Below are 12,549 nucleotides of genomic sequence, written 5' to 3'. Positions count from 1 at the left end.
GTGGGTAGCTTTCTGAACACCGTACAAAAGGTCTTGCGCTACAGCGCGAGACCTAAAAATACGAACCTTTGTAGTGCAGGCAAAGTAAGTCCTCTTTTAGTTGAAAATATTCTATTAGTTCATCTTTCAGTACTACAGTATGTTTTGGACGGTAATAAAATGTTTTATGCCAAAAACACTTTTGGCAGAATGACTATAGTACAGGTGTACGACGGCCAGACTCATGCCTGAATATAATTGTTTTTACTTTTCTTCTGAGTTCCATTTGGATTCACAGTACACACATTTATTTTATGCATATCCTGAAAATCTAGTATGGGTCAACCCTCATAAATCTATACTGGACAGCCCCGCTATAGAACTTATAGCGATCTTCCAGAAGATTAGGAGGGCAGCCGGGCTGTAGGTAATGTTGGTATCTGTGATGGACTATGTAGCTAACTTGATCTTCTCCATATTGTTTGTTGGGCTATCATTAGATATTCGCTGGTTCTTAATTTTATGTGCACATGTCTGCATCAACAATCCTCAACAAGAACAAGCATTGGCATAGCCCATAGATCTCGCCTTTGGGACCTTATAAGTGTTTAGCCATGCAACAGTTAATGTTGTTGCAGTAAGGATATTGTGCTGCATAACTAAATACTTATAAGGTCAAAAAGGCAAGACCTATTGACTGTGCCAATGCTTGTTTCCTCTGTTTCCTGTGCCATCCTTCTCTTTTCTGTTTATATTTTTAAGTGTGTAAGTATGGTTTTAAAAGAGTTATTTGTAAACGTGCTGCGCGTCCAGCGTGTTTTTCCAGCTGCTGCTCCCCCACGGCCACTGCCTCTCATGCTCCCGCCTCCCAGCTGAGTTTACCTACCTCCTCCCCTATTTAATGGTGGCCGCTGCAGGGCCGAGCGAACAAGACCTCTGAGCTCTGGTCAGGGACCTGCTCTCTCCCCCGGTAGCTTCACCGTTGTGCCGTTGCCGCTGATAGGGATCCGGCAAGGTTCGAGACTTCCTGCGGCCACCTGCCTCGTTGTGCCTGTTTTTTCCTCTGTTTCCTGTGTCATCCATCTCTTTTCTGTTTTTCTGTTTAGGTGTGTAAGTATTGTTTTAAACCTGTGATTTGTCATGGTTTGTCACTGTGCTGCGCGTCCTGCCCATTTTTCCTGCCGCTGCTCTCCCCTGGCCCCTGCCCCCTGCCACTCATGCTCCCACCTCCCAGCTGAGCTTCACTCCCTCCTCCCCTATTTAATGGCAGCTGCTGTACCGCTGGCGTGCCGAAGGCGGACCTAAGACAAGCCCGTCTGCGCCTGCCCGCCCGCGACCCGACCCGACCACGACCAGCGCAAGTGACACTGGATCTCCAACCATCCACCTCTATGACTCAGCTACACTCCTTGCACTCTACCACGAGAGGAACAAAAACTGCCAGCTGTCCATGCCCAGCACCACCCACGGACAGTTCTCCTGCCGTCACTGCCAACAGACCTTCAACACCATCAGCACCCCCACGGCCACCACCCCGCACCAAACGGCAACACTCCCGAAACCCTGAGGTGCATCCTCCTGAACGTGCGCTCCCTGCACAGACACGCCATTGAGATCTGGGACATCCTCGCCACCCCCTCTCATCAGACCTCACCTTCTTTACAGAAACCTGGACCAACACCTCATCCTCCTCCCGACATCGCCACCGCCATCTCAGACGGATACAACTCGACCGACACCAACCGCACAGCCAAAGAACTCCACAGATTGATCTCCAACTGCGCAGACAGGCTAACACCTCTATGCAACTCTGACAGACAGCGCCCCAGGAAAGTCACCCGGTTTACTGCCAACCTCCAAGAATCCAGACGCACCTGCAGACGTCTCGAGAAGAACTGGAGAAACAGCAAAACACCAGTAGACCGCACCACCTACAAGAACGCCATGACGGAATACCAGCAACGCATCAGGTCTAGCAAAAGGACTTTCATCCAAAACAAGATCCTCGCCAACTTCACCAACTCCAAAGAACTCTTCAGCCTCATCCAGCAATTCACCAAGCCCCCCAGCGAAACAACGGACATCACCCCCTCCCAGGACCAGACCTCTGCGACAAGCTCGGATCCTACTTCCATCTGAAAATCAACGGCCTCTGCGACCACTTCAACGACCAGACACCCAATGCCGAAACCACCTCCCTCCCCAGCAACGCCAGTCAGGCTACCATCTCCTCCTGGACCCCAGTCACCACCAAAGACACCACTTCGACCATGAAGAGCATCCACTCGTAGGGCCCCACAGATCCCTGCTTGCCACAGATCTACACAGAGCCGCCATCACTCCAGAACTACAACGCACCATCAACACCACCTTCAAGACTGACACCTTCCCCAATGACTGGAAACGCTTAGATGTCAGACCCCTTCACAAGAATCCCACAGCAAACCACACAGACCTCAAGAACTACTGACCCATCTCCGTCCTCCCTTTCATGGCCAAAGTCACCGAGAAGATCGTCAATGCCCAGTTAACAAAATTCATCGAAGAAAACTCCATCCTTGACCCCTCCCAATCCAGCTTCCGCAGCAACCATAGCACCGAGATCTCTCTACTCGCCGCCACAGTCGACATCCGCACCCTCCTCGACCAAGGACACACCGCTGCCCTGATCCTACTCGACCTCTTTGCAGCAGTTTGACACCGTCTCCCACCACACACTCACCGCTAGACTCATGACGCCGGCATGCAGGGTACCGCCCTCAACTGGATCTGCTCCTTCCTCACCAGTAGAACCCAAAGAATCAGACTGCCACCCTTCCTCTCCGAACCCACGGAAATCAACTGCGGTTTACCCCAAGGATCGTCTCTCAGCCCCATGCTCTTCAACATCTACATGGCCCCACTCGCCGCCATCTTCAGACACCATGGACTCAGCATAGTATCCCACCCCAACAACACCTAGCTCATCGTTTCCCTCACCAAGAACCATGTCACAACCAGACTCAACTTCCAGGAAGGAACGAAGGAGATCACATTCCGGGTGAGCAGCAGCTGCTTGAAGCTCAACCCGGAGAAGACAGAGGTCTTCGTCCTCGGACCCTCTCCCTCCGCATGGGACAACACCTGGTGGCCCACTGCACTCAGCAGCCCTCCCACCCCCACAGACCACGCCCAAAACCTTGGCATCGTACTCGACTCCTCCCTCTCCATGACCCGACAGGTCAACGCCGTCGCCTCCAGCTGTTTCAACACCCTCCGCATCCTCCGAAAGGCTTTCAAATGGATCTCCCATGAATCAAGGAAAACCGTCACCCACACACTCATAACCAGCAGACTTGTCTACAGACATGCCCTCTATGCCGGGATCAACAAGTGGCTGCTCCACAAACTCCAGACAATCCAAAACACCACAATCATACTTGTCCTTGGCATACCCTGACACAAACATATCACCCAACACCTGTATAACCCCCACTGGCTCCCCTTCGAGAAGAGAGTTACTTTCAAGATACTCACCCACACTTACAAATGCCTCCACAACACCGGACCCCAATACCTCAACAAGAGAATCTCCTTCCACGTACCCAAGAAAAACCTCAGATCCGCTTTCCTCGCCCTCACCGAAATCACCCGAATCCGCAAAGCCAGTACAAGTGGAAGAGTCTTCTCCTACATCGCGGCCAACACCCGGAACGAGCTCCCGATTGACATCAGACGCGCCCCCCCCCGAACATCTTCAGGAAGACACTCAAAACCTGGCTCTTTGACTGAACAGAGCTGCTTACCGCCCCCCCACCCCTCCACCCCAGCTCCTTGAGACCCTCACGGGTGAGTAGCGCGCTTACAATTCCTTTGATTGATTGAACCACAGAAGCAGTTACTCACGCATCTGGCTGCTTAGTGTATTTTGCACTTGAGATTAATGTGTTCTTGTTTGTGATTGCTCACATGTTGCATGACTTCTTGGAGATATCATATCAGAGCCATACACAACAAATATAACAATAGCCATCTCCACAGCACAAGAAGGGGATGTGGCTTAAGATCAATAAAGGTCTTCAAGCTCCAGGATGCACCTGTGACAATGCTGGTCACCCGCCAGAGATTTGTTCCTTTACGGTTTTGACCTTAAGCAACAACTGATGATGTCACTGCCTATTTTTTCTATTAATCTTGTGAACTGGTTTTCAACCTAGGACCTGTAAATTTATACTTTACACCGGTTATTACCTTTTGTATGTGTACAGTAATGTCTGATGTTAAATACATTTATCTTTCCCTGGATTCTGACAAGTGAGCAAAGAATGGGGCCTCATGGTGCAGTACGTGTTTCATTGCCCTTTCTCGGTCCCGCCTAATCAGCGCATGCACCTTCTCTTCAAGAACATTTGGTTTCTACTAGTGGGCTTAGAGGTCACTTGTTGCTTACTACGGGTTGGCTTCATTGTCAATCTCTTTTCCTTGCTTCTTAGTGGACAGTTGCGGTAAGCTTCCTTAATCTTCATGTGTTTGTCCCTCCACTGGAGCATGAATGTATTACTTGTGTCCTTTCTCTGCTCACTGTTTTCGGTACTACTTTTTTCTTTGTGTTTAAGCACTCTACAAGAGTCTGTCTTCTTGACCAGTTGATCTCAACCACATGCCCCTTTTCAGTGTTCCTTCTCCAACCAACCCTCCATTGTCTGTCTGCTAGTTCCCAGCCCCCTGCTCCATTGTCTTCAGCTCTCCCCACCCCCTCTCTTTCACCATCTGTTATCGTCAGCCTGCACCTAGGCCTTCTCTCCCAACTTCTGTTGTTGCCAGCTTGCCCCCAGGCCCTCCCTCCATCAGTACTGCTTTCTACCCCATCCCTCTATCTGTTCTGCCTCCTATCCCCCTCCCTCCATGTTGCTTCCTGGCCCTCCTCCCTTCGTGTTGCCAATCACTCCCCACAATGCAAGAAACAAATAAAACACTAAGACGCAGCCTGCCCTGGCAGTGTCATGGCAATTTCCCCACACTCTCCTTTGTCCGTGTTACCCCCACCCCCACATGCCCTTCTTCTGTCTTGGCTGGGCCAGCAATTTAAAAATAAGCCTGATGATGCGACCAGGGCTGGACACATCATACTGCTTTAAAACAAATCTTGTAGCCATGCTGCACAGCTGCTGTACAACATAGCTAACAAAAAAAAGAAAAAGACAAATCCAATAGATCTTTCGTATGCGAGACACATGCTCTTTGCCAATGCTTGCTAACATCAGATTCCCACTCATAGTCCCAAATTTATCTAAAACGTAATCCATTGCTGTTTCAAATACACCACACAAATAAAGGTAAGCAAAGCCTAACTATAAATTACGTTCGTAAATTTATTATAAATGAGTTGGCGTGCCAGATACCTGAAATAAACCTGCTGAGATGCCCTGGATGCTGAAGTACTAATGCTCCCTCTCATTTCACCTCTCAAGAACAGGCAACAACTAGGGAGGAGATCAGAAAAGAACACAGAACTCTTAAACAATAAAATATGTGCGCATAGTATTTGTGTTGCATTGTGCAGCGCAGCCCACCAGACTCTGTTTTTCTGTAGACTTACCTCTTGTCCCTGTGTTTTCCAACCATTTAAAACAAGATCTTTTTTTATGATCAGTAGCTGCCTTTAAAGAAGCGATTTTCAATTCTACCCTAAGGTGAAGCGGTTCCCAACATTTGAAACTTGGAAAGAGTGCTGTGGGAGGTGATAAGTCACCTTTGAAATAAGCTACTCACCTGTCTATCTTCCAGGTCAATCTTATTGCCCAACAGTACGATGGGGAAACCCTCCAATGGGATTCGCAGGTTATCCAGAAAGTTCTTTCTCCAGTAGTCGAGACTCTCAAACGACTCCGCGTCTGTGACGTCAAAGGTAAGTATGCAGGCGTCAGAGCCCTTATAGAAGGATGCCACCATGGGCTGGAAGCGGTCCTGGCCACCCATGTCCCAGATCTAAGGGCCACAAAACAACAAGCTCTGTTACAGTTCAACACATCACTTAAACCTGGAACAGAATGAGCAGGCTGTAAAGAGAACCTTTTCTTAAATTCAGAACCTACCAGAAACCGCTTGCTTGTTTAGGGAAGGGAACAGAAGCAGAAGGGAAGGGAAGTGGGAGAGAAAAGCACTGCCAATTTCTCTTTTAGGTGTTAAATGTTTCCGATGTGACTAGTAACCCAAGCAATGCAGAAAAGAATGTCCTGAAATTGTTAAATCAGACAGGTGACCTGCTCAGAGCTGACTCACCTGAAGCCTCAGGGTGGTGTTCTCCACCTCAAGGTTTTTGGACATGACATGAGCTCCAAGTGTGGTCCGGTAATCATCGTGAAACTTCTTGTGCACGTACCGGTGTAAAAGGGAGGTTTTCCCAGTCCTGATGTAAGATACAAAGGTTACATTAGCATTTTCTGAAGTGCAGAAACCAAATAGCCAGCAATTTCTGTCCATGATTCTACAAAACCAGCTACAATTTTGTCAAAGTGTCAAGTAATAGTTCAGGGCATGGGAAGAACAACAAAACTCCATGAATACCTTAAGCAAGTGAGGTTGTTACAGAGCTCATTTGTGGTCACCTGGTGCTTAGCCTTCCACCCATGTTTGTGGGAGCCTCTGGCATTGAACCTAAGATCTCACCCTGACGTATTGCTCCATGCTACATTATAACCACAGCTTTAGGAATTCTTCTATGAGAAGGATGCTCAAGGCCAACAACGAAAAGTTGGTCCAGCAGGTATCTAGGGTAGTGAGATGCAAGCAATGTGAAATGTATAAGTATTCGGTGGACAGGGTCAGATTCGTCGATCGGGACTCGGAAAGACTCAATCGATAAGTTACTTGATATTATACCCAGAGCACTCTGGGACAAGAAGTCAGACCACACATACCTTAAGAATGGCCGCACTGAACAATAGTATGGGTATATTATACACATATTGAATATATGTCTACTCACATGAACCTGAAGTTACCAGTTGAACACATTTTAAGAGCTGTCAGGGATACCCCGTGTTTATGTGCATGAGCATTAAGGTTAATGGAGTATGGAACTGACAGGCGAGAAAGTTGAGCACTGAGATACTTCGTCAGCGCTGTTGGGGCTGATGGGATGGCACATGTTAAATATCATGTATCCGTAGACTGGAAACAGCGTCCACCAATGACTGTGAAGACCAGTCAGAGCAAATCACGTCATTTCCCGTTGGCAGTTTATTTAAAAACTACATAAATCACGACTGCGACCTACAACTCATTCGCCACTCTATATGACGTCAGTGTGCATCTCTTTTTTTAACAAAGTAAAATGTTGACACTGTAGGGGGATTTAATCAATAATTGCTTTCCCTCGCAAAAGCAATGTTGAAGAATAGCTCAAAAGGAAAACTTAAGATGCACTGATTGCTCAATAATGTTTGATAATCATTGCTCATACACAGGACCAGAAAGGAATTACTTACCCTACAGCTCCAAGAATGACTATTTTCAGATCCACTTTCTTAGCAGAAATCATATAGACATGCTATAAGGAGATAAGAAAGGATAGAAAGGCACAATGTGTATGTACGTCAAGTTATTTGCACATTAGAAAATGCAATATACACAGTCTGCAGTTCCATATGCACTATATTTAGAATGCTAAGACCCTTCATACGAGTGGCCTGGTGTGCACATACCCCGGGATCATTATTTGTCGAGGCAATAAACATTTCCATTTTATGATGTCACAATATCGTTAGCAAATATATCGTCAGACAGAATATTGTACTCTAACTATAATACACCAAAATATCGTCCTTTGACTCCAATGGGGCAATATTTTGGACACAATGCTACTGTGTCAGACAATGTATTGGTTATAATATTCCGATACTAAACCTCTCCAGTTACAAGCCTTCTCGAAACAATGGAGATTTACATGCAGATGTGGTGATTTCCGTCCCAAAATCAGTATTTCTTGGCAACTACATGGTAATTCCTGTAAGTTTCACCTGCCGATATTGACTTGGAGAAAATTGTGGGAGTGACTATCACATGCAGTTTTCTCCTCATTACTTGTAATTCTGATATTGACTGTTGATTAGTTGATGGCATGGTTACGCTGTGCAGCTAATCATTTGTTAAGCAGCTAAAACACCATTCCATAAAAGGAGGGAGATTTGAAGGTCTAGCATGTTATTTCTTACCGGGAGGGGTCTCAAAAAGTTGGCATGCCCCACCCGACAGTACTGTTAAGCTGGAAGACCACTAGAACGTTAACAGGTCCACTGAAGATCGAGGAGCAGCAGTGTGCTTTTAAACCTATATGCTGCTGTCAACATTGCAATGCCCCAAATTACAGATTCTGACTCCCCCCTCTTGCCTTACTGAAATATGTGGATTGCAGGGAAAATAAAGAAGCAGAGGCAGTGGGTGAGGGTGTATCCCTCCTTCCATGTTTCACAGTGACAAAGGAGCCATGGAAAGGGAGGTGGGATTCTTATTAGCGCCTGTGCCTCCTTTGGCTTTGCCAAATGAAGAACAAGCATTTGAAATGCAATAGGTATTGCCTTGTGGGACCTTATACGTTGTTATCCATGCAGCACCTTATATTGGGTGTTGTGCTATTTAATGTTCCTTTGGGCGCAAAACAACTGGTTATATAAAGCCCGAATTCTATTACAGGACCGGAGGCTTCAGATTATGCTTCTCTTTCTTTACTGTAATTTCACAGCAGCCAATAAACATACAGTTTAATAAAAATAAACTACAGAGGCCATGATGCTTAGCCTTAGCCACGCCTCTATGAACCCTATAAGAGTCCTGGTAACATTCCCAGCGTCCTCTTTCTTTGCTGCTCACACAGCAAGAGATAAGTGCTATGCTCCTTATACTACCTTTTTCTTGAATGGTTATTACTTGTTGATATACTGTTTATGCAGCGTCTATGACCTGTTTTATCAGCTTGCTCGCTGTGAATTTCTGGAATGTATGCCTATTGCTAGCTTTTATTGGTTGTGTTAATTGGGGCTCGCGGGTGCTGCCCGCGTCTGAAGGAGCCGACTACGCGGCTTGCTGGCGGCGCTTCAGCGCGCATGGACGGAGCTCTGCTCCGATTTAGTTTCTGGTTTGTTTAGGCAAAGCGCTTCTAACACGCGCCAGTACCGGACCGCGTCGCGGTCAGTTTCCTTACCTCCGGTTGCTTCGTTCACCGGCAGGCAGCGCAAGGGCTCTCTCTCATCGACCGAACGCGCAGTGGAGCCGCGAACCTTACGGCAGACGCGTGCAGCCTGACGCGCGCCCATTGGGCTATATTTCGGTAGGATTTGGGCGCGCGTTGGGCTGCACACGCCATTTTTGCCATTTCCACCGTTTTTCACCGCGTTTTCTGTGAGCTGGTGGAGTGTGACACCTGAACTGGTTGCAAGAATAGTTTCTGCCTTTTTTGGAGTGAGCACACGCTCCTTGTACAGTTTTCTTGGCTCCGACGTCCTTTTGGGCTGCAATAATTTGACTACAGCACCTGCTGAGGGGGTTACTGGTTACTTGGTTTTTGAACAGTGTGCATTGGGGCTGACTCCCCCCCTGACTTCCCTAGTGCCTACCTCTTGTGAACTTTGTTCTTACCTTTATTCTTACCCCACTGTTGTGGTCATGGAGGAGTGGGTGTATTTTGATGAGGAGGCAGGGGAAGAAACTTATGAGGAGCAGCCTGCTGCTGCTGTGGAGGACAAAATTGATGAGGCTTTGGACGCTTCCGTCCAGGCCTCGGTCAGCAAGGCAGTGGAAAGCGCAGTTCCTGCGACTGTGCACCAAGCATTGGCGGCTGCGTTTAAACCGATAACCAAGCAGCTGGAGAGCTTTGCAAAGCGCCATGGCTTTACAAAGGATAAGTCCACTAAAAAGACTCCACCAGCTCCTAAGACAGCTCCCAAGACAGCTATTACTGATCAGTGGCCACACTCTGGCGCTTTAAGTTCCCGCCCGTCTGCTTCTGGGCAGGACCATGCCTATCCGGCCGGTGACAAGGCTACCAGTAAACAACATTATGTGGACACAGACACCACTACTACCACTGGCACTGACACCACGGATACGGATGAGGAACAGCCACCGAAGAAGAAGACTAAGAAAGACGTCGCTTCGGCGTCAGACCCCCCTCCTAATACTCCCTTTACCTTCAACCCCTCTGACATTATTCACCCTCGATCGTCAGATTGGGTTCCAGCCCGGGCGGTGGCAGAGTACCTTCACCAAAATATTAGGAAGGGGTTTGATAAGGAGGTTCGGAACCGCCTTAGATCAGAATGCCCTCGTCCCGACCTTGCCCATAAGGTGGCGGAGACTCCTAAGATAGACCCTAGCCTTCTCACATTCCTGAAGAAGTTCGCTAAGGACCCTAAAAAGGGGTTAGACCGAGCCTGGCGAGGTTGCCAGGAGAGAATGCTTGACGTCGTTGGCCCTCTGGCCAAAATCCTGGAGATGGCCCTGCAAGCAAAGGAATCCAATGTACCGATTGACCCTGATATCTTGGCTGGTTGGACTCAACAAGCCATTTGCCTATTAGGCAATGTTAATTGCGCAGTGTCCACAGAGCGGCGCAAGTCTCTTTTGATGAGAATGGACTCTAATCTGACGGAACTTGCGACAGCGGAACCTGGTCCCCTTGCGGAAGGCAACCTTTTTGGCGACCGTTTCGTGAAGGATGTCTCCAAGTACATTGGCACCTTCACTTCGCTGGATAAGGCTCAATCCGGCATTAAGCGTGTGCTTCAACAGCACCTTTTTAACAGGGCCGGACGAGGTCGGGGACGCTCGCCAGGCCGATACGCCAATCAAGGTTCCCCCAGAGGTGATTTCGGTCGAGGTCGAGGAGACTGGGACTCGACCAGAGGTGGCACATTCTACCCCACACGACGTCCATGCTCCAAAGGCAGATACCGAGGAGGAGGCAACAGAGCAGGATTCCATGCCCAGAATTCATCAGGTGAGCGCAATAGATTGTTTCCATATGCCGTTGGGGGGTCGCACCATTCACTTCCTTCATACTTGGAGTCTCCTGACTCAGGACGCTTGGGTTCTACAAACTATTCAGGGGTTTCGACTGGAGTTTTACGAGACACCAAGACAGGCACATCACCCGAGGGTTCTCCATTTTTCCCAACCAGAGAGGATTTGTATAGACAAAGAGATAGAAGGATTGCTTTGCAAACAGGCCATAGCCGAGTGCGAGTACAGCCCACACGGGTTTTGCAGCAATATCTTCCTAGTGCAGAAAAGGGGTGGTGGTCACAGGCTAGTGTTGAATTTAAGGGACTTCAATTATTTTCTGGTCTACAATCATTTCAAGATGGAGGGGATCCATCTGTTGACGGATCTTTTACAACCGAACGATTGGATGGTGCGCTTGGATCTCAAAGACGCCTATCTTTCGATTCCTATCTACCCTCCTCATCGCCGTTTCCTCCAGTTTCAGTGGAACGGACGGTGGTTCGAATACTCGGCCCTTCCTTTCGGGCTTTCCTCGGCTCCTTGGTGCTTCACCAAGGTAATGAAGCTGGTGGTCGCGCACCTGCGGGAGCAGGGGGTGCGCATGATAATATATCTCGACGACATCCTGATCATGGCCCTAAGCCCAGATCTAGTATTGCGACATCTTCAGATGACTATTTCTCTGCTCCAAGCTCTGGGGTTTGTGATCAATCAGGCCAAGTCGGACCTGATCCCATCTCAGTCGATGGATTTTCTGGGGTTTGTGATCGACTCGCAGTCGGCGCAACTCAGTCTGCCACAGTCCAAATTGAAGGACCTGAAGAAGGAGATTGTATCCCTTCTCAGCAAACAGATGATCTCACTCAGGACGATTGCCAGAGTAGTGGGTTTATTGGCATCGTCCGTTCAGATGATATTTCTGGGCCCTCTACACTACAGGGCGTTGCAGAGACTCAAAATTCAGCATCTCCAGAGAGGTCTGGCTTATTCAGACCTGGTCCCTCTGTCTCAGGAGGTGAGAGACGAGATGCGTTGGTGGTTGAGCCACGTGGAAGCGTGGAATGGCAGAGCCATTTTCGGCTCTCTGCCCGAGATAGTCATCGAGTCCGACGCCAGCCGTTGGGGCTGGGGGGCACGCTGTGGAGATGTTTCTACAGGCGGAAGGTGGTCTCCGCAAGAGCTAGAACTCCATATAAATTGCCTGGAGCTCCTCGCGGGCTCCTTCGCCATCAGGACTCTCTCACCGCATCGGACCTCTTGTTGCATCCTCCTTCGGATGGACAATGTCTCGGCGGTGCGTTACATAAACAAGCTAGGAGGGACGAGATCGTCCATGTTGGTGGAGATAGCCAAGGATTTTTGGCATTATTGTCTCAATCATCAGATCACGATTATAGCAGAGTATATTCCGAGTCAGTCCAACGTGATAGCGGACTGGAACTCGAGACATCTTCGGGATTACAGCGATTGGCAGCTGCTTCCCAGAGTGTTCAGCTGGCTTCAGGATCTATGGGGTCCGTGTCAGATCGACTTACTCGCATCCAGACTGAACCGTCAGCTTCCCAGGTTCTTCAGCTGGAGGCCGGATCC

At 48.5% G+C, this 12,549-nt stretch overlaps 1 protein-coding gene across 4 annotated transcripts in view; it reads right to left on the bottom strand.

The window, feature by feature from the left end:
* RAB7B (RAB7B, member RAS oncogene family) overlaps window positions 1-12,549 on the bottom strand; it is a 197,381-nt gene that overhangs the window by 79,566 nt on the left and 105,266 nt on the right. For all 4 annotated transcript variants that reach the window (XM_078644588.1, XM_078644585.1, XM_078644586.1 and 1 more), the window contains 3 exons: window positions 7,449-7,510; window positions 6,241-6,367; window positions 5,731-5,946 (listed from right to left, as the gene is read on the bottom strand). In XM_078644588.1, the coding sequence (XP_078500714.1) occupies window positions 5,731-5,946; window positions 6,241-6,367; window positions 7,449-7,510 (405 nt within the window). The remainder of the gene's footprint in view (window positions 1-5,730; window positions 5,947-6,240; window positions 6,368-7,448; window positions 7,511-12,549) is intronic.

Source organism: Lissotriton helveticus, chromosome 5_1 (assembly GCF_964261635.1).
Source record: "Lissotriton helveticus chromosome 5_1, aLisHel1.1, whole genome shotgun sequence".
Classification (NCBI taxonomy): domain Eukaryota; kingdom Metazoa; phylum Chordata; class Amphibia; order Caudata; family Salamandridae; genus Lissotriton; species Lissotriton helveticus.
The sequence above is the reverse complement of the archived record's forward strand: the minus strand, read 5'-3'. Positions and strand labels throughout refer to the sequence as shown.